This window comes from Vitis riparia, chromosome 2 (genome assembly GCF_004353265.1).
Source record: "Vitis riparia cultivar Riparia Gloire de Montpellier isolate 1030 chromosome 2, EGFV_Vit.rip_1.0, whole genome shotgun sequence".
Lineage (NCBI taxonomy): Eukaryota > Viridiplantae > Streptophyta > Magnoliopsida > Vitales > Vitaceae > Vitis > Vitis riparia.
This window is the reverse complement of record NC_048432.1, coordinates 308,287-328,543: the sequence shown is the minus strand read 5'-3', so window position 1 is coordinate 328,543 and position 20,257 is coordinate 308,287. Positions and strand designations below refer to the sequence as shown.

The 20,257-nt window shown below is 35.7% G+C and overlaps 3 protein-coding genes across 4 annotated transcripts; all 3 read right to left on the bottom strand.

The window, feature by feature from the left end:
- Positions 1 to 365: 365 nt before the first annotated feature.
- LOC117929718 (ABC transporter E family member 2) lies at positions 366 to 8,302 on the bottom strand. Its single transcript, XM_034850105.1, has 11 exons — positions 8,048 to 8,302; positions 7,851 to 7,936; positions 7,513 to 7,728; positions 7,319 to 7,408; positions 6,561 to 6,865; positions 6,273 to 6,468; positions 5,995 to 6,180; positions 5,613 to 5,882; positions 1,946 to 2,191; positions 1,194 to 1,328; positions 366 to 1,098 (listed from the first exon to the last, which is right to left on the bottom strand). The coding sequence occupies exons 1-10, from the start codon at positions 8,148 to 8,150 to the stop codon at positions 1,209 to 1,211; spliced, it is 1,818 nt and encodes a 605-aa protein (XP_034705996.1). The 5' UTR covers positions 8,151 to 8,302; the 3' UTR covers positions 366 to 1,098; positions 1,194 to 1,208.
- A 3,065-nt stretch (positions 8,303 to 11,367) lies between these two features.
- Positions 11,368 to 14,220, bottom strand: LOC117933952 (glycine-rich protein A3). Of its 2 annotated transcripts, XM_034855547.1 has the most exons (4): positions 14,123 to 14,220; positions 12,434 to 12,611; positions 12,257 to 12,367; positions 11,368 to 11,826 (listed from the first exon to the last, which is right to left on the bottom strand). In XM_034855547.1, the coding sequence occupies exons 2-4, from the start codon at positions 12,594 to 12,596 to the stop codon at positions 11,567 to 11,569; spliced, it is 534 nt and encodes a 177-aa protein (XP_034711438.1). In that variant the 5' UTR covers positions 12,597 to 12,611; positions 14,123 to 14,220; the 3' UTR covers positions 11,368 to 11,566. The 2 variants fall into 2 exon arrangements, with proteins under 2 accessions (XP_034711438.1, XP_034711433.1); XM_034855542.1 differs by having other exon boundaries at positions 12,257 to 12,611.
- Positions 14,221 to 15,046: 826 nt separating this feature from the next.
- LOC117926616 (F-box protein SKIP31) lies at positions 15,047 to 19,653 on the bottom strand. Its single transcript, XM_034845777.1, is given in 10 exon segments — positions 15,047 to 15,307; positions 15,390 to 15,450; positions 16,081 to 16,196; positions 16,324 to 16,498; positions 17,023 to 17,133; positions 17,467 to 17,510; positions 17,513 to 17,541; positions 18,296 to 18,369; positions 19,244 to 19,399; positions 19,494 to 19,653. Coding segments are annotated over 10 exon segments (915 nt in total). The 5' UTR covers positions 19,572 to 19,653; the 3' UTR covers positions 15,047 to 15,236.
- Between the last annotated feature and the right edge of the window lie 604 nt (positions 19,654 to 20,257).

Here is a 20,257-nt window from a genome sequence, read left to right as displayed (position 1 = left end):
CCAAGGTTGATGGTCATCAATCTACAAATCATCATACCACCTTGTGATAGCAAGCTGAAGCAGGCATTCTAGGATATATTGGCAGTCAATTTGGCCATCATGGATCCGTTAACTATTAGTCTATTATAAGCTTTCTTAATCAGTGTCTAGTGATACACCCATGAATCAAAAGTTCACACAGTTAAAAGGAATCATAGTGAAAGGGATGTATATGGGAATCATGTATCATGATGAAAACAGAATCTCAATCCAGAAGTCTACTCAAAGCTGGTTCTAAATGTCTATACCTTCCACTTTGCATAAAGGAAATTTATCCAGATTCGGTTAACAAACCAGCCTCCAGCTTAGAGTACAGTTCAATCTCAAAGCTAAAAGTAAAATAATTCCTCATATTCAATTAAATCCCAAATTCTATAGGAGTTTATGGTGTTCATGGTTCTTGGTTACAGTTTTTTCATATTTCTAAGTCACTTGCTGTAACATTCATAAGGACATTTGCTGTAAAAGAACGAAGCCTCTGTCAAGAAACAACAACAGAAAAGGGAGAATACAGCATCACATCCTTGATTTATGACCGGGCACCTGGACTTCAACACACATCAAAACATTCCTTCAATTTCAGAGGGACTAAAATCGGAAAAACATTTGTCCATTGTAGTTCCTTCATTTGATAAATAAACTTATACCACAACAGATTTTCCACAGAAAATTCCCCAAATTTATAGTTGATTTCCTTTGCCCCAAAAGGAAAGGCCAAGTGTGAGATGGGTTCTTCCCTAAGGTTCCAAATCTGTGACATCATTATCTTTTGTTCTTCTCCTCACTCTAGTTTGAAACACACTAGATGTGGTGAAGGAGAAGAAAAAGCACAATTCATCCTCAAATTCACTCAACTGATATCACGACCAAAACAAGAGAAGGGGAAACTATCCTGAAGTGGCATTAACAGATTACTTGTAAGACTACTCATTTAACCATCCCGAAAACAATACTTCTCCAAAAGCAAAGGGCCACTCTCCATTTGTCAATCCATCAAAATGATTCACTCAAGCTCTGATATCTGACAAAGACGCCTTTCAAAGCTTGCATATTCAGCAACTGCAGCAAAGGAGGCAAAAAAAGGGTCAAGATAATTGCCTAGGTGCCAAAAGAATGCAACACAAATGAGTTGAGTATGAGCAAATGAATCAAACCTGTCAAAAATCAGGTCAGTCATCCAGGTAATAATATGATCCAGCAGATTTTTGCTCCCTGTCCTTGGTTGACTCCAATTTGTTGATTCTTGGGCGGAAATTTGTTGGATCCCGCCTAAATGTGATATCTAGATGCTGCATAAATTGCAATAAAGTGCCAGGTCAGAAAACTGAATATACATAATGGCACACAGGTGAAAATAAGCACACATATGCAGGCACACATTGTTACTTTCTCTTGTATTGGCTCAAGCCTCCCCACACAAGTCTTCATACTTCATTGGCCAATATAAAAGTATAAGAACATTGCACACAGAGATGCACATCTAACGACACAGAGATGCATACATTACGCATTGGTTTTCCTGACACTAATTTTGTAATGTAAGCCTTTCTACCCCTTTAGCCAATGTTATAGTATTTAGTTTTGTTTTTTATCAGAAATTTTAGTATTTAGTTTCAGTATCAGAGTTTTATAACATCCACACCAATATTGTTAATCTAATCCTGTATATGATATTAGGAGAGAATACAGGTAGAAGGGCATGCTTCTAATGACTTCAAAACATGAAAGGTTTTGGTCTTGTTACAATCATCAGGGGACTTAATTAGATGCTATATCATTATCATGAGAACTGCCAAACCACATGCCCAGAGGAAATTTTCTAAAAGTGTTCAATACATTTTTAGGTTTAATTGATGTATTTCTTTCATTTAACCTCTTTTACCAAAGAAGAAAAATGGTAACTTACAGATAAGAAAAGATTCATCCCAGTCAACAATGACTGAGGAGTATTGGCAGTACAATCCACTGATGGTTGCCCCTCATACACTATAACTCTGTCTGCAAGATAAGTTGCCATTATGAAATCATGCTCAACCACAAATGCAGTCTTCTTTGCGTGGAGGATAAACCTCTTAATGACTTTTGATGCAACTATACGCTGTTCTGAGTCAAGATATGCACTTGGTTCATCTATCAAATAAATATCTGCAGGCTGCATGAGATCCAATAGAAAACGAGTCAACAAGACAACAAGGAATACAAAAAAATCCAGACCACATAATTCGAGCAGTTTCTCCAAAACACAATAATTCCATAGACTACTTTGCAATGAAGCCACTCCTATAGCATAGTTGTGCTCAAAGAGACATTTATTCAAAATTTCCATTGCAAGCAGATCAAAAGAACTTCAATTTTATGACATCTAAAACCCAAACCATGTTAATTCAAAAACCAAGAAAGAAAGTAGTTGTAAGAGGCAAATATGAAAATCTTAAGAAAGAAGTAGTTATAAGAGGCAAATATTAAAATCTCTGTCATTACTTAGTTTACGAGGCAATTAATTAGAAGCCATCTTTAACTGTTCTTAGCAGTTTGTGTTAAATAATAATTATTGTACATGTCCTGTAGCAATATTGTAGAAAATTACTTCAGAAGTAAAATTCAGGTAGCCAAATTATGCTGGAAAAGACAAAGAGATGTCCTGCAGAAGGAGGTGGTGACATGCATGAAAGTATGAAGGAAAAGTTTGAGAAAGAGAGAGAGAGGGTGTGTGTGTGTGTGTGTGTGTACTGAAAGAGAGAGAGTTGTGTAAAATTAGGCAAGAGAGAGTGTATCAGTACTGAGCTAGTGTGTAATTAGGCAACTCTAAACCTTCCAATAACTCCAAAAGAAACTCATTCATTTCAAACATTGTGGTCTTGCTTACATAATATGAACCTTATTTATAAAAACTAAAAACTTGTTAGGCCAGTAACAGACTTCTAAAATAAGCCTAGTGAACATAACCAAATAAGAAAGCTTCTCATTATAGGACATTTCCAATGTACCTAATGTGTTGTTTCACAACCCAAGAAGAAAGATTCTTAATTGTGATTAAAGTTGAAGCCCAAGAAAACTTTCATAATTTACCATTAAAGGAGCATAAATAGGGCTAACTATAGCAACATGATAATAACTATAGTAATGTGAATAGTAAATACTACAATACCTCTAGACTAACCACTTAACAAAAATTTTCTAAAACTACTAACTCCTAACACCACTTTAATTAAAATGAATCCCTAGTTGATTTATAATATTGCAATATAAAGACAAAAATAAAAATAAAAATAAAAATAAAAATAATTTCCCCTTTCTTTTTTTTTAATAGGTAAATAGCAATAGTATAAATAGAAAGAGGATATGCCAAACATAGCGTCCCCAAGTATACAAGGAAGTATACAGCATAATCCCAAAGGCTCACCTCAGAGGGCAAGGGAGAGAAACAAAAAACATCACCTACCCTTACTTTGAGTCTTACCAATCAATGAAGCTAACAAGAGACATGGGGGTCATATCTATAGCCACCCTAGACCAAGACCACAAATTACATACAAAAGAATTTATTTAATAAATATACCAATCAATTTTTCAACCAATCATGCAATTTTAATAATCATATTTTTTTCCTTCTTTTTTCCTTCCATTTGTAATTATTAGAGAACTTCTAATCAGTGTTTCTTAAAACCTACCTACAGTCCAGCAAATGGTGAACATTAAAAGTCCTATGACAATGAAGAAACATCAGCAAACTCAGCAACATGAATAAAAGCAAATATAAAAATCCTTACCATGCGTGAGTCCAGAAAAAAAGAGTGGGCAGTAGCAAAACAATGCTATTTTTTTCACTTATAAGAAACAACAATTCCATTGAACTATAAAAGAAATAAAGGGTGCAGGAAATAAAAGCAATCCTCCAGAACAACAGGAGAATCCCTGTGGGTTTGGTTTCTCCTTGGAAGAAACTGCAACATTGGTTGGTCAGACAAAATGTTACTTCCTATAGTTCATAATTCTTATAGCTCCTGGTCATAACCCTACTACACCCCAAAGTTTCTTCTCAACTCCTGAAAAGCTATAACCATCATGTTTATGATGATTGCAACATCTCTAGGAGGAATCCAAGAGATAGATCCACCAAAATAAACAAACTCTTCCCAACCACAAGGCAACCAAACAGTGGAGTGATGATTGGCCACCTCCTAGCTCTAGCATAAAACAAAGGGTTCAGAGCTAAAAGCTTCACAAGAGCTCCTAATTTGCAGTAAGAGATTGGTTTTAACCATTTTATTAATCACTAATCATGTGAAGGCTTCAACTCCCAATGAAACTTTGAACTTTCAAATAACATTAGCCTAGGAAAAACTTAATTGAGTGTTCATTTTTCAAGGGCATGAATGAGAAATAGAGTGTAAAGGCCCAAGGCAATGAAGGTTCAACACCTTTTATCCAGGAAAGATGAAGAGAGATAAAGATCACGCAAAGAGGAGTATGAAATGATGAAACTTTGAACTTCAAATAACATTAGCCTAGGGAAAACTTAATTGAGTGTTCAATTTTTAAGGGCATGAATGAGAAATAGAGTGAAAAGGCCCAAGGCAATGAAGGTTCAACACCTTTTATCCAGGAAAGATGTAGAGAGATAAGGATAACACAAAGAGAGTATGAAATGACATGGGCCTTCAATTTCTTAGTTTGACAAGTTACACAATAATAATAAGAAGAAGAAGAAGAAGAAGGTTTCAAAATGGGATGTTTTGGGAGGGATAGTAACAAGAGGGAGGTATCATAAGAAGAAAAATGGATTTCTATAATAACCAGAGAGATGGATCACCTAGAATCAATGGAAAATTTAGCATGTGGCTTTCAAATGACAAACAAACATGATCATCAAACAAAAACATTGCCATTCCATCCATTGAAATGCCACCCATATATACTTCTAATAATGCTTGCCCCTCGTGAGTCACCTCCTAGGGAACAAAAAGAAAAGAAAAAATAAATTGGAAGTTCTTAACTGTTACTATAATCAACAGGGTTAAATCTTGAAACCTATCCCAAAAAAAAAGGGTTTAAATCTTGAACCATTTCAAAGATTCCATAAATAATGCAGAATGAAATAGAGAAAAATCATGCTGTAACTCTTGATTAGTTGGATCAAAATAGAAAAAAGGAATTTGTTTGCTAAATGTTGTACTACCTAAACAATTAGTATCCATTCTTTTTTTTTTTTTTTTGATAAGTAAAGCAAGATATATTAAGCATAAACAAGATCCAATGATGAGTGAATCATAGCCTGACAACTTCATAGGTAAAAAATGCACAAATTGCAGTCCCAGCACAGTGAAGATGACAAATAAACAAGGAGGAACACAGAGGAGAAATTATGAGTTAAAGCAATCAATTTCCTAGTCTTCCCATGAGTGACTTTCCCTTCCTTCTGCCCTTTCTTTCTAGCTACTTTCATAGGGGCATGAGTCACTCTCTTCTGCTTTGAAAGCAGTTCCCAGTAAGCATAAACAATATAAAGTCACTAAGCATAAACAATAAAGGTATATTTCAGGGGGCAAGGTAAAACTAAAGCATCAGTTTACCTTTCCAAGGCATAGACATAGTGCGACTCGTTGCAACTCTCCACCAGAGAGGTTCACAACTTCTTGATCCATCAATTGCTCAATTAGAAGAGGTTTCATGACATCTGAGACAAACTGAGGATGCATATATGAATCACGTATCTTTTGATGCAACAAGTGTCTAACTGTAGATTGAAATTTTGGGCTGATCTTCTGGGGCTTGTAAGAAACATTAAACTCAGGTATCTCCACGTCAGAGTCTTCTACAGAATCAGGTTTCAGTAAACCAGCCTGCATCATTAACCAATAAGAGAATTCATGCCATTGAAGAGGAAATTTTCAAAATACTAAAAAACAGCAGTCTATTACAATGAATGTCAACAACTATGAAAATAAAGAGTACCAGCATCCGGATAAATGTTGTCTTCCCTGTCCCATTCTCACCCAGCATTACAATAATCTGAGAATCTGTAAATTCTCCCTCAACCACACGAAGCTTGAAATTGCCCTGAGTTTTTGTCATGGTTGGGTATTTATATCGTGCATATGTCTCAATTTCCTCAGCACTCTCCTGTGGAGTCTCAGCAACCTGAAAAACACAACAAATTAAATGGCTCAAGTCGTCAAATATGTGCTACTTGGTACTTAATCCACACAAGAAATTAAAATCAGAATTACTACCTTGAAAGTGAGAGATTCCTCCCGGAATCGTAGATTCTCTGTGGGAACAAATCCAGCTAAAAATATATTGATTCCTTCTCTAACCGAGAAGGGAAGGGTAACAACTCCATATGCACCCGGCTTCCCATAAAGGCAGCAAATGAAATCTGACAAATAATCTAGGACGCTAAGATCATGTTCCACGACGATTACATAGCTGAAACACAAAAATTTAAATGAGCAGAAGTTTTATCAAGTCCTGAATACAAGTAAGAAAAACATTTTATATGACAGGGGAATGATATCTACCTATTAGGCCTGAGCAGAGATCGAACAACTTGGGCAGCTTTAAGCCTCTGTTTCACATCAAGATAACTTGAAGGTTCATCAAACATATATATCTCTGCATTCTGTATTGCAACAACAGCAATAGCAAACCTCTGGAGCTCTCCACCCGATAAATCTCCCACGTTACGGTCAATAACCTGATTAAGATCAAGATCAAAACAAAGTTCTTCCTTCATATCCCTCTCATCCTTTTGGTCAAGCACTTGACCAACATTTCCTTGGACTGCTTTTGGAATATGATCAACATACTGAGGCTTGATGATTGCCTATAAAAAATATCTCATCATCAGGAAGAGAAAAGAACATAACGGACACCATTGTTTAATTTAATGTAAGAAGATGGTTTAAGATACCAAATACAGCAGTAAGAAAAACAAACCATTAAATGGTTTCTCAAGTATATTTTTTCTTTGTTATTGGTTGGCTTTTGTTTTGACCCCGTGCTTATAATTATTTTCCATTTTGCAGCTACTTTATTTTTACCAGGTTTGGACCTTCTCAAAGCAATAGGACTTACAATAATAACATAAACAAGAGCACATTTAGAGGAAGCTAATCCTTTTTCAGTCAAGAGGTTTTATAATCCAAAACTCTTGAGGGAGTGATACTCCCCCCAATTCAATTTCATTGGGAACAACTTAGAAGGTCTTTCCTTTCTGGGTACAAGTTGTGAAACAACACAGCACATCACAAGCAAAACTCAAAACAAAGGTGCAAACCTTGAGATTATCTTCAAGGATTCGGGTGAAATAATTCTGCAGCTCAGATCCTCGGAAATATGTCAATATTTCCTGCCAATCAGGAGGGTTCTGCAAAATACAAAGAAAACAACTCCATCTCAAGTGCACACATCAGAGCAATTATAACGAAACAATTAGGAAAAAATCAGAGATTAAAAAAGGGCAAAAATTACATTGAATCGACCCAAGTTGGGCTTCAATTTGCCAGCCAAAACTTTGAGGGCAGTAGATTTTCCAATGCCATTAGTTCCAACCAAACCCAGAACTTGGCCTGGCCTGGGCACTGGCAGTCTGTGCAATTTAAAAGTGTTTGGCCCATAACGATGAGTGGTATCTTTATCCAAATCTTTTGGAAGATTGATGATCTGAATTGCTTCAAATGGGCATTTCTACAAATGGACAAACACACAAATTAATAGTTACAACACCAAATTCAACTCAACAAACTCAATTATCAGTTAAATTCATTCAACAACAGAATTGAAAAGGGGGACAAAAAAGAAAATCAAACCTTGACGCAGATACCACATCCAATGCACAATTCCTCCGATATGAAGGCAATCTTCGATGCAGGGGTTACCTCAATACACAGTTTACCTGCCAACAAAAAAATAAATAAAAATAACGACCAATTCACGAATCCATTGATTATGGATTTAGAAATACAAATAAAAATCGAAAGAGAAAAAAAAAGGGAAAAAGAAATACCAGTTTTGACAACTGGACAGCTTTTTTTGCATTCCTGACGGCACTTCTTGGGCTTGCAGCGGTCAGAACTGACTATGGCAATTCTGGTCAATCGATCCGCCATCGCTCTTCCCTCTCTTCTTCTTCTGCGGCTTCTCCTTCACTTCCCTCTTAAATTCAGGGAAACAAAGCAGGAACTAGGAAGAAAGAAAGGCGTTTGGCGCGTGCCGTTCTGCGCACGCTTTCTAGGGTTTCTTCCTCTTTTCCTATTATTATTTCTTTTTTTCCATTTCCTATTTGTTATTCGATCCTTTTGTAAAGCCTATTGGCATTAATATTATGGGGAAAATTCTCGGGCTTACTGTACCCAAACCCCACACCCTTAAAATTAAAACTATAAATAAATAAATATTATTCAAGAAAATAAATAAATATATTTTTAAAATATATAAAACCCTTTTTCTACAATTTGACCCAAGTTTATTCGTATAATTTCGGGGAGAATCCTTGTGACGTGTGCCCTCCACACCCATTACCCTCATGCCAACCACTCATATTTACTCGAGTTGTCCATAAAGATTTTCAATATTCTTTATATTAAATATTATATTTTCCAATGGTAAGAGCATTCGTGAAAGTTTGAAATGCTTATACCAAAATCATTGTTGGAAAAAAAATAGATTCTCCATTTTTATACCACACATTCTATTTTTACTCCTATTTTGACACCAAGACATGAAAAGTAGTTTCTAGAAATGGAAAATAATTTTCAAAAAATCATTTGTAATTAAGAGTCTTTCATTGCTAAAATTTTCTTTCATACCCACAAATTAAATATTGTAAGGTGTAGGGACCCATCCCCCCTGATGACACGTGACACACATCCCCTGATGACACGTGACACACAATCTTATCCGGATTTCCCCAAGAGTACACGTGGCACGCTTCTCCTATCTGGACTTCCTAAGAAGAGAAGCACACGACACTTACAAACATTACATCTGGACGACCGGCATAGCACATCCGGACAACCGACATAACCTATCTGGATATGTTTGTCCAGATCATTGACGGAAGTAAGCAAGTCTTGCACGTCATCACAACAGTCTGCCATAACCCACGTTCCGCCACCTGCAGAGTAAAAGGACAGGAATGAAGTGACGGCAAGTCACTTCCCACAATCTCTGACAGTCACAGCGCCTCCCACGATCTCTATCAGCCGCCTGTAGGGTGATGATGGTTCTGCCACCACCTAGTGGCATCATGATAAGCCAAAATATCTCCTTACCATTAAAAAGGGAAACAGAGTTTCTGGTACTATATATATGAACCTTCGAACAAAGAGGAAGGTAAGCTTGCAATACTTAGTAAAAGGTCAACTGATTATTCTCTCTAACCATGACTGACAAAACCATCGAAGGGTGTGTCCGGACACCCTGTCCGGACGCCTTTTGCAGGAGCAGCTGAACCAGGAATCTATATTGGTTGAGATCGTGCGTCCATCCATTTGGTAACTACGTGGATCATCAGGGACGCGGGGCCTCAACATGAGGGATCTTAATTAATAGTGTCTTTCATTGGAAAAAGAAAAGGGTTAGAACGAGGTGATATAGATTTATCGCAACTATTTGATATTTTGTTTTAGTAGAAGATATGATTTCTTGGGACTAAGACTTATTTTTTTTTAAGTAATTACGTAACTCAACAAGAAATTTCTTTACCTACCTATCCAATTTCTAATGAATCAAGATAACCATTTGTACCGATATAAATAGTCATTATCTATTCCTTTATCATAAGAGGGGATGATTGGGATTATTTGAAAAATTCACGTTCCCTCTTGCCAATTGATTCTGATTAGTTTTATCAAGATTAGAAGTGAATTGTGCAAAGGCTTCTAATTCTATGAATTGCGCCGGTTCCAATTTTTATTTGTCAAGTACTTGTTTTATGACTTTAATTTGAGTTGTAGATCTTTGGAGACAAAAATACACACATTAATAGCAAGCCTAATTCTAACATTGAATAAATCGGTAGATAAGAATATTTGTCAATCTATAATGAAAATTACATTTGTAAGAAAATAAGCCAACCATTAGCGTAAACAAAGTATACTGACTTGATCATCAAAGTGGTTTGCCCGGACTCCTTCTAAGTGAACTTTTGTGCAAATAGAAGGCGAGCGTGGTAGGAATGAAGAAATTCATTCGAAGAATTTCAGGTACCAACATGTACACTATGGTACTTTGACATTTTCCTAAGGATTATCAAAATATTATATAAATATTTTTAATTAATCCTCATAATATTCAACAAACAACACCCTAAAATATATTAAATGTAAGGAAATTATATCCCGATTTATCCCATTTCTCTTTGCATCAATTTGAATAATAAATTTTTAGGACAAAAATATTCTTTGATAAAATAACCAAACTATCCTTAAGAAGACATACACATTCATCCCAATTCAATGTCTAGTTTCCAAGTTTAAACATTTGCACAACGTCCAACCTTTTAGTTTTTATCCTTTTTCGTAATTTCTTACTTTTAAATTATTTTTCAACTATTTTTACACAAGTTTTTTTTGTCAAAATTTATTTTAAAAAATAAGTCTTAAAAGATATTTTCTCTTAGGGTTTATTATTAGGAAGAAAAAAAAAAGAAGAAAAAGATATATTTATAAATTGTTTTAGGGTGAGTGTGAAAGAGAGTAATAGGAGGATGAACGTGGAAGAGAATAATATTTTTTGGACTTAATTATGTATTATATTTATAAATAAATGATTTCCAATAGCAAATTTACAAATTCATCCTTGATTCACTTATATCTACGGATCCTCACTAAAAATAGAAAAGAAATAAAGTATTAGCATCCTCCTCGGTAAAAGCATCCATGTGAAACATTCTACGCATGAGGGAAAGCAATCAAAGCCCAATCAATCTCTCTTTATATCGACATATGAAAGCCTTCCATTTATGATTTTTGTTACAATGACTCTTTTCCCTAATTGGGTTTTTTACTTTTTAAGATGAAAAATGTTTTCCAATACAGTTTTCAAAATATTTTTTAAAAAATACATTATATTTTCTAATTATCAAACATATTTTTTTAACTTTTTCCAAAAAACAAAAAACTATTTTTGAGAACGGTTAACCAACAAGCCCTTAATCTTTGTTGATGGTGGCATGGAACATTGGCTTCCTCTTGGGATTGACAGGCAATAGGGATGAACTCTGGCTCACCAACATGATCAACTGCACCATTTTGGCTTTGTTTTAAGTTTTAACACATATGAACCATCAGTGAAAGGAAAATAGCAAAGTTTGGAACGCACAAGTAACTGAGAATATATAAGCAATTAAAAAGCTGACTGACTCATGGGATTGAAAACTGAAACATAATACAAACTAACCTCCTCAAGAGGCCCAGTTGATTCAATGTTCTAATAAAAGCAGGGCCAATATGGGTCATCACAGATGTATAGGCTTATTCATAGAAACCAGAATCAGCAACTCTTAAGTCAAACTACACACAAATTACTTCCATTTCTTGAACTTCCCACCACCAAACATTCCATGCTGCCCATGCTTCCCAAACTTTCCATGCTTCCCATGCTTGAACTTGCCACCATGGTGCTTAAACTTTCCGTGACCATGGCCTCCTCCGTAGAGACCATGGCCTCCTCCGTAGACGCCATGGCCCACATTGTGACTGCCATGGCCTAGGTTGTGGGCACCATAAGCAGCAGCAGCAGCAGCAGCACCCCCAGCTAGCATTGCCCCCATGCCTCCATGTCCTGAAGATCATAAGTAAGGATTCAACAAGTTGCAGAATATCAACACAAGTATAATTGAACGAACGGTTCCTTGCTCAACAGAGGCACTTTCAATGTCACAAATCCAATCACCTGATGACCATTGGAGGGCTAAAGGTCTAGTGGAAACCAGCATGACTCCAAATCATCAGATTTTGGAATTCATTGAATGTTCAGAATGTTCACAATGTTTGGTAACTTAGAAATTAAGAGGAAAAAATACACTTCCTACCAGCTCAAAACAATTTGCCTGTGGTTGACAGTGTACATTACATGCGTCATGCCAAACATGTACATTGAATAATATCTCAAATGTAGAATATCAGTCAAAAAAGTACTTGGACAGCAAGTAAAATTTGTACAGCATTTGCTTTCCCACAAAGCATCACAAAAACAACTACTAGAATCATACCTGAATGAGGAGCTGATGGACCAGGATAAGCAGCTGGTGGGTATGAACCAGGAGGATATCCAGCCTGTGGATAGCCTTGCGGAGGATAGCCGCCTTGTGGAGGATAGCCGCCTTGTGGAGGATAGCCGCCACCACCATGTGGAGGGTAGCCGCCACCACCATGTGGAGGGTAGCCACCACCACCATGTGGAGGGTAGCCGCCACCATGTTGAGGGTATCCTTGTGGTGGATAGCCCTGTGGAGGGTACTGACCAGAAGAATGTCCAGCAGCAGCATGGGCCAGGTGCGAAAAGAGTCCTTTGTCAGACTCATCATGATGAGTATCCTTTCCACCACCCATTTTTTTTTTTTTTTACTGCAAAATCAAGGTAAACAACAGACAAAGGACCTGTTAGATAAAGACAAATTTGTCTGTGTATGCATGTCAAGAAAACAATATGATCACCTCTCTAACCCCTCTCCACACATATACGCACAAAATTGCTAATGAATCCAACCCAAAACTATTAATGAATCCAACCCATTTGACCTTTAGCAAAAAACTTATCATTCAATACATCAAAAAGTAAGTCTTATTTTGAATTATAAAAAAAAATGTAGTCTCTTGCACACCTCACAAAGCTTCTCTTGTTGGAAGCAAAACTTGTCCTGCTCACAAGCTGTTCTTTATTTAATGTTAAATTCTTTTCACCCAAATAAAGGAGGTCTAGTTACCCAGCCAAACAGTAGTTAGAGCTGCATTTAAATTTTCGATTTATTGCATTGAGAGCAAAAGAAATAAACAAGTAATAAGTTGGAGCATACTCATATCTAACAGGATGGATACAAAGCAAGCACTGTTTATAAACAAATCTGGAGTATTGTTAAACTAGGTTGATCCAGCAAAACATGGTCCAGAAGCACAATGTCCACTTATGTAGAGGTTTTTGATTGGATCATTCAGGGAGAAAAACATCAGCTCTCACACAAATTAATAGCAAAACAAGACATTGGTGTACAGTAGAACACCACATAAAAATTTCATATGCATCCCATTAGGTATGAAGACAGGATGCAAAACATCCCCATGAAATGGGACCAAAAACACACCATGACAAATGTAATGAGAGCTGGGATTGAAAATGGTGATCGGAAATCACCATCACAGTCGTCTACCACCTCAAGACAATGAACTCAAAGAAACCCTTAACAATAAGCATAAAGCAACAAACAATAATTGAAGGTCTAATTTGGAATTGGTCCTTGTAAATTTGGGGTTCTCAGATGGTAAAACATCCTAATAATGTACGGTATAATCTGACTTAGCCTCAATTCTCAAAACAACCCGCTCCAATAGACGAAGACCTTTAATAATACAGAATAAATGCCTGGAAAATAACACATCCAATTCCCTCGTTGCCTCCATGAGCAAACATAGGGCTCAAAGAAGAAGATATTTTTTTTGTGCCCAAATATGCAGCAGATTGATGCATGTTGAGTACCCAAACGTGAAAATTTTGTATTTCTGAAAACTTCAAATTTGGGTTGCTGAAGAAAAGAATTTGTTTTTACCAAATCATTATATACCAGGGGACAAAACAAAACAGAGAAAGAAAAGCTAAGAGACATGTTAGAGGGAAGAAAATGAATGATCTAATGATATGTTGACTGACGCCCAATTCAAATCCAAATCTTTTTCCAAACCAGGGAAATCATGAGTAATGGAGAGGAAAACTCCAATAGAAACAATCACATGAGATTATATGGATATATGTATGGATCAGCAAGAGTTAATACAACAAAATGAAAGATTTTAACAAATTCAAACCCATTATACAATGAAATCAAATCAAATCAAGCTAGAGAGGAAGGAGAGGGAGAGTTTACCCAGGTGGTTCGAGCGATGTTTGTTTGTTTGTTTGTTTCACAACAAAAATCGAAAGAAGAGGAATGAAAAGAGGAGAGAGTCTTGAGGTTCGATTTATAGCATAGAAGAAGATCGGCGTTGAAACGCGTATCGGACGCGTATAAGCAAGGGTGGAGGGGCAGGGTTGGGGGTGTGAGGACACGTGTATAAAGCTGTGGGCCCGGGGAATGTGGGGCCCAAGCTTAAGAGACAAAAGTATAAAACTTTATCCCAATATATTCGCCCATCTTTTTTCCCATCACGTTTCCTTTTTCTTCTTTTGATTTTTGTTGATACTTGATACTTTATTTATTTGTTTTCAGCATATAAAGAAAATTAAATATACCATATTCCTATAATTTGGAAATCCAATAATAATTCATTCCCTTTTACGATCATAAATCATGTAAGTCCTAAAGGTCAACTACATTGCTTCATTTTTCATGTTTCTTCTTCCTTTCGTAAAAAATATAGATAAAAGTACTTGTTTACTTATAAAAAAAACGGCATTCCTTCCAATTAAGCATGCAAGCTGTTCAAACTTGGACCGAGGAATTGGTCCAATTCCAAATCACCTGCAACATAAAAGAATGAGAAGAGACGAAAACACGTTCAAATGGAAATATAAAAAAAATCAAAATATTTAACTTTTTTTATTCGAGTAAAATTAACCTGTTGACATCATTTAATATAATTAAAATAAACTTATTATCAATAAATTAAATTTAGTTATGTTAGATGATATCAACAAATTACTTTTAACTAAATAAAAAAAGTTAAATATTTTGATTTTTTCTATTCAGTACAAAAAATAAACACCACCTTAACTTTCCCAATTCCCAAAAGCTATAATATGCAGTTGAATTTTTCAATGCAGCTGAAAAAGTGTAAATTGGCTGGCATATATGATAAATCCTTGAAAACCCACATACATCTATTTATAAGAAGAGTAGGCTATACAACAAAACAGCTCAACAGAGTCATAGCAACAACCAAAAAGGTGCTTCTTCCTGCACTCCACTCTTATAAATTTTATTAACATGTTGCGTACAGCTGTTTGGATTAAGCAGTCTTAGTACTCCAATTTCTGATAGATCAGCAGAACCTCAAAGCAGCTTCAAGTTCCTTCTCATCAGCGCAGTTGTATCCTAGCAAATACGCCCGTGCTGCCCCCACACAAACAAAACATGTGGAAGGGTTTCAGGAATCAGGGACCAAATGAAAGAGATAAAAGAGTAGGCGGATTACCAAAACGGCCAGATCCCATGAATGGTTCAGCTTCATCTGTTACCCCACCTTGTTGCTGTTCCTGAAGAGCAGGAACAGAAAGATCTTACATATTTTGATTTATAACATAATTTCTTACCTAGAGCAACCCTGTTTATGGCATCAACCAAAAGAGCAAACTACAAGAAAATTCCAAATAAAAAAACTAAAAAATTGGATAATGGAAGTTTCGTTTATATATATAGAAAGATGATGTTGAAACGAAAAGAAAACAAGCAAAAGAAGGGTGAAAAATATGGACATTTCTGAAACAGAAAAACCAATTAGACAAAAAGGAATTAAGGAAAGGATTCACTTCATCAATCTTAAGCAGTTTGTTTGGCTCCTACTGTATTTTTACATGGTTGAATATGAGCCCATGCAATCACATTTTCAAAATTTCGAGTATTTGCCTGTCCATGGCAACTATACTGTACTATAACATTCCCTTTTGAGAGTAATCATGAAGGATGGTGGAAAAAACTGTGACATTGTGATTCCAAACTATGAAAGCCCAAGATATTAAAATCCCAAAAGCAAATCTGGATTAGAACAAAACATATAGGCTATTTATGGGGTGAATAAGAGAAGTCAGAAAACATATGAATGAGGTCAGTGATTTTACAATTCACAACCAGAAAAATAATGTAGGCTGAAGGTGACTTATACTCACAGTGTCTGGTTCTTCATCTGATACCAGTAATCTATCAAAACAGTGCCCAGAAATTGTACAAACCACAATATCATTGGCTGTATCCATAACAACTTCTCTGCATGTATCATCACATACTGCATAAACAACCAAGAGAATAGAACAGTTAGCACCAAATTTTATGCACAAACATGTATACATTTGTGCATTTACACACAACATATATGCCTCATTAGTTGGTAAAGAATTATGACTGTTTCCTACCATGAACACGTCCGGTCTTCTCACAAACAAATACATCCCCAATTTGGTAGTAGGTACAAGTTACTCCAGAACAGTTATGGTCGATGTCCACCTTATCAGTCAGACCTCGACTACTTTTCCAACTAGACACTTGATCAGCAACAGTCTTGTCAAGAATTATCCGGTCATCATTTACCTTCATATAAGAACCAAATTAGAAATGAAAAATTTGGAACACTTCTTAAATTTCAGTATAGTCATGTCACAATGGGAAACAGAGAATCATCTATGCAGGGGGAAAATAAATAAATATCAAGATCATCTGATTCTTAATCTTTTAAAATTGAGCACATATACAGCCACACACTAGCACAAAATACAAACAATTTGAAGCCCAATCACAAGATATCATACACTCATCTAAAAGGCACAAACAAGCGTATTCAAACAGACATAAAAGTGAAGTCAAAGCATTAAAATAGTTGTTGTGAACATAGTTTCATTAAAAAAAAAACAAGAAAGAAGAAGAAAAGAAAACATATTTTTTGCTAATAAAAAGGTATGTTTAAAAAAAAAAAAAAAGTACTGCTGGAACATTCATCATTCAACATATTTACCACAATAAATTAGAAAACCCAAGGAAAAAAAAATTCTTGGAGGAAAACATTATGATTTGTCTCAAGCTCATACAAGAGGCAAAAGTTACAGGCAATCCTTTACCTGTGACAAAAGAGGTGCTTGGCTTCTCTTTGCTACCTGCATTTGGATATAATACTCCTTGAACTCAGATGGGCAATTTCTCACAAATTCAATCATGTCTTCTTCATCACGCTGAAGGAAAAAGGTAAGGCTTAAAAACTATATTAATACTAAACCAAACTTTAACAACAGACATCAAACGAATCAAAGGAAATAAGACAAACCAAAGATCTTATACCCTAGAAAACATATGGTGCAGAATGTTTTAAGTGAATTCAGACTGAAAAAAGAAATTCCCATTTTTAAGTTCATAATAGTTTCTACAATAAAAAACCACCTACATAAAAAATGAATTTAAAACCTTACTTTCAACAATATACTTTTTCGGATAATTGTGCTGAAGAACAATTTTTTTTTTTTTTATCATCACATGAAGAACAATAATACTTACAATTCTAAACTTACCTCGATATACAGCTTTTTCCAAGCACATTGTCGAAACTTTTTGTAGGCTGCAACAGACCCCAGCGCATACAATACCTATAAAATTTTGGAAATGATAATAGCAACAGATATGATTGTCTTTATTCATGCAAACTTAAACATACATGCATACACATACATATGCATACATATACATACATATATATAATATAAACCACAAGGAGACATGTTGCAACACCAAGCCCCATTATAGTTTTTAACTATTTTGGCAAGTGGTCAATGCTCTAAAGTTTCCCTCTAACATGCATATGTTTTTTATTACACCATTTTCTCTTTGGCAAATAAACCTTGAACTACAGAAGTTTATGACACAAGGCTTAATCATGGCTACATAGCTTCCAACCTTTCTCCTGACCATCCATATCAATGTGCTCAGCAACACAGAGTACAATGATGGATATGTAGGCGATCAGAGATTCACCAAGGCTTTCTAGAGCTCTCACCTAGTAGAGAAATTAAGGGAGTCTCACCATTAAGTGCGTGCAAAATTGGTAGTGTTCTAATAACTTATTCATTGAAATTGTTAAAATGTCTCTACAAATCTCTGCCTGTCTAGAATTCTATGCAAATACAATTCTTCCTTGAGCAAGACATATAGAAACAATAACTTTTCATAAGGCCTCGCCAAATTCTACTCTGGCACAAATACCAAAACTAGGACGAGACTTCTGAATAATTAAGAATGACCAAACTAAAAAAACCACAAATAAGATTAGAAAATCCAGAACTAAACACCTTGACTCCAAAATATGTGAACAGAGTAGAAAGAGGATAAAATTATATTACTTACAGTCGACGCCATAAGCTTTCATCAGATGCTGCACAGTTTAAGAATCTACAAACCAGTGAGCATGCAACAAGGTCCTGCAGGTTTCATAAAACATCATTAACATAAAAATAAGCTGAGTCAGTAGACTCTGAAATAACTAATAACCAAAATGTAAACACATTCTATCAAGTGTCAGTAAACATGTTATGCAAAAGCAATTTCAAATGTAAAAATCATCACATGTTCCTTCTTGCATTCTTTTCGCAACAAGGAATGCATAGCTACCAAGCACTTAGCCAATTGATAAAGGGAGTTGAAGGGATATAAGTTAACCTTTTTTTTCTTTTTCTTTTGATAAGAGAGTGTATATATTCAAAAAAGGAAATGTCAAAACAGCGCCCTGAAGTATACAGGAAGTATACACCAGCCTCCAAAAGGCTCACCCAACAGGGAGAGGGAGAGAAGCAAAAAAACCATCACCTGCCCTCAATTAGAAGTTAGAACCAAGCTAATCAATAAAGCTAATAAAAGAAATAGGGCCCATATCTACATACACCAAGACCACAAATTATAATTAGTTAACCCTTCTTTCTGCCACCTTAAATTTTGTTAGTTTAGTTGGACAACAGTGATATTTTTCCATTCAGAGATCAATTTATGCCCAGAAATAATCAAATAAGAATTCTTAAAATAATTCTTAGTGGGTATTAACTAACAAACTAATAATATGATAAAAATCTGTGCATATACCAAGCAGCAATCAATTTAAAACTGATATTAAAAAGATGAAAGTAGAAATGAAACGAAAAGGAAATATTTTTCATTCACGAGCACAATTTCAATGGATGATCAAATACCGAGAGTTGATGCATTAAGTGAAGAGTTTCATCAATACGTGTCATTCTATACACAAATAATAAGGTGAATATGAATCTAAGAAATGGAGAACAATGAAAGAAAAATAGAGACCTCGGAGGAGAGGAATTTGAGGATATGATGGAAAAGTTCAGGGGGGATCTTGCTGAAGATGCCAGTCTCTATCCTCTTGGGGGCACTTCTCTTGCTTCCTTCCTCATCCACGCGCAATCTCTTTGCTTGTGGCTGCTCTGCAACCGCGTCTTTTTCCTGCAAAGTCCACAACATCAAGGTAGATATCGGTGTGTTCGGATTGCGGGAAAAGGTAGGAAAACTGAATTTTATCGGAAACCAAAGAAGCAACCTGATCGGAGGCCTCAGAGAGGACCTCGGATTCCAGGAAATGAGCAAGATTTTCGTCTTCGTCCTCCGAAACCGTCATCTCTCAGCCTCGTCTGGTTCCCACACAGACTCGCACCAAACAAACGCAATCCCCTCCCTAACCTAACCCCGAACCTCAGATCCCCAAGCCTAACTCCGAACCTGACCCCAAATTGAAACTAACAGGTCCGATTCCGATTCCCTACGCAAAATATCATTTTTCTGAGAATCCTTCCACGCGCCCTCTTATGCGTGGATTCCACGCCATGTGCTAAATTTTATTTTATTTTTTCCTTTTTCCTTTTTAACGCGTAAATATTTATGAAATTAATTAACCCCAGGTAATGTGTCGAACGAAGCAAATAAACCGATCCACTATTTATGGTAGAATTAATTGGTTAAAAGAAATTAAATAATCTACATATATGTGAATTTAATTAATTTATTCTAAACATAAATGTTATTGACTATTACGAGTATTTATATACATATTTAAAAGAAATTTTTATTTTTATAAAATAAAAAAAAGAACATTTTTATTAAAATGAAACCAAATATTATATTTCCAAAATTAGACTTTTAATAACCCTTTTAATCAAATAATCATTTATTTTACAATGGCTTTGCACTCTTCACTAGCAACATCATACCTAAGGGTCTCCAACGGGTCGGGCCGGGCCACTGAGCCCGTTGAGTAGTCAACGGGCCGGGCCAGGCCCTTGATATATCTAAGGCCCGTGGCCCGGC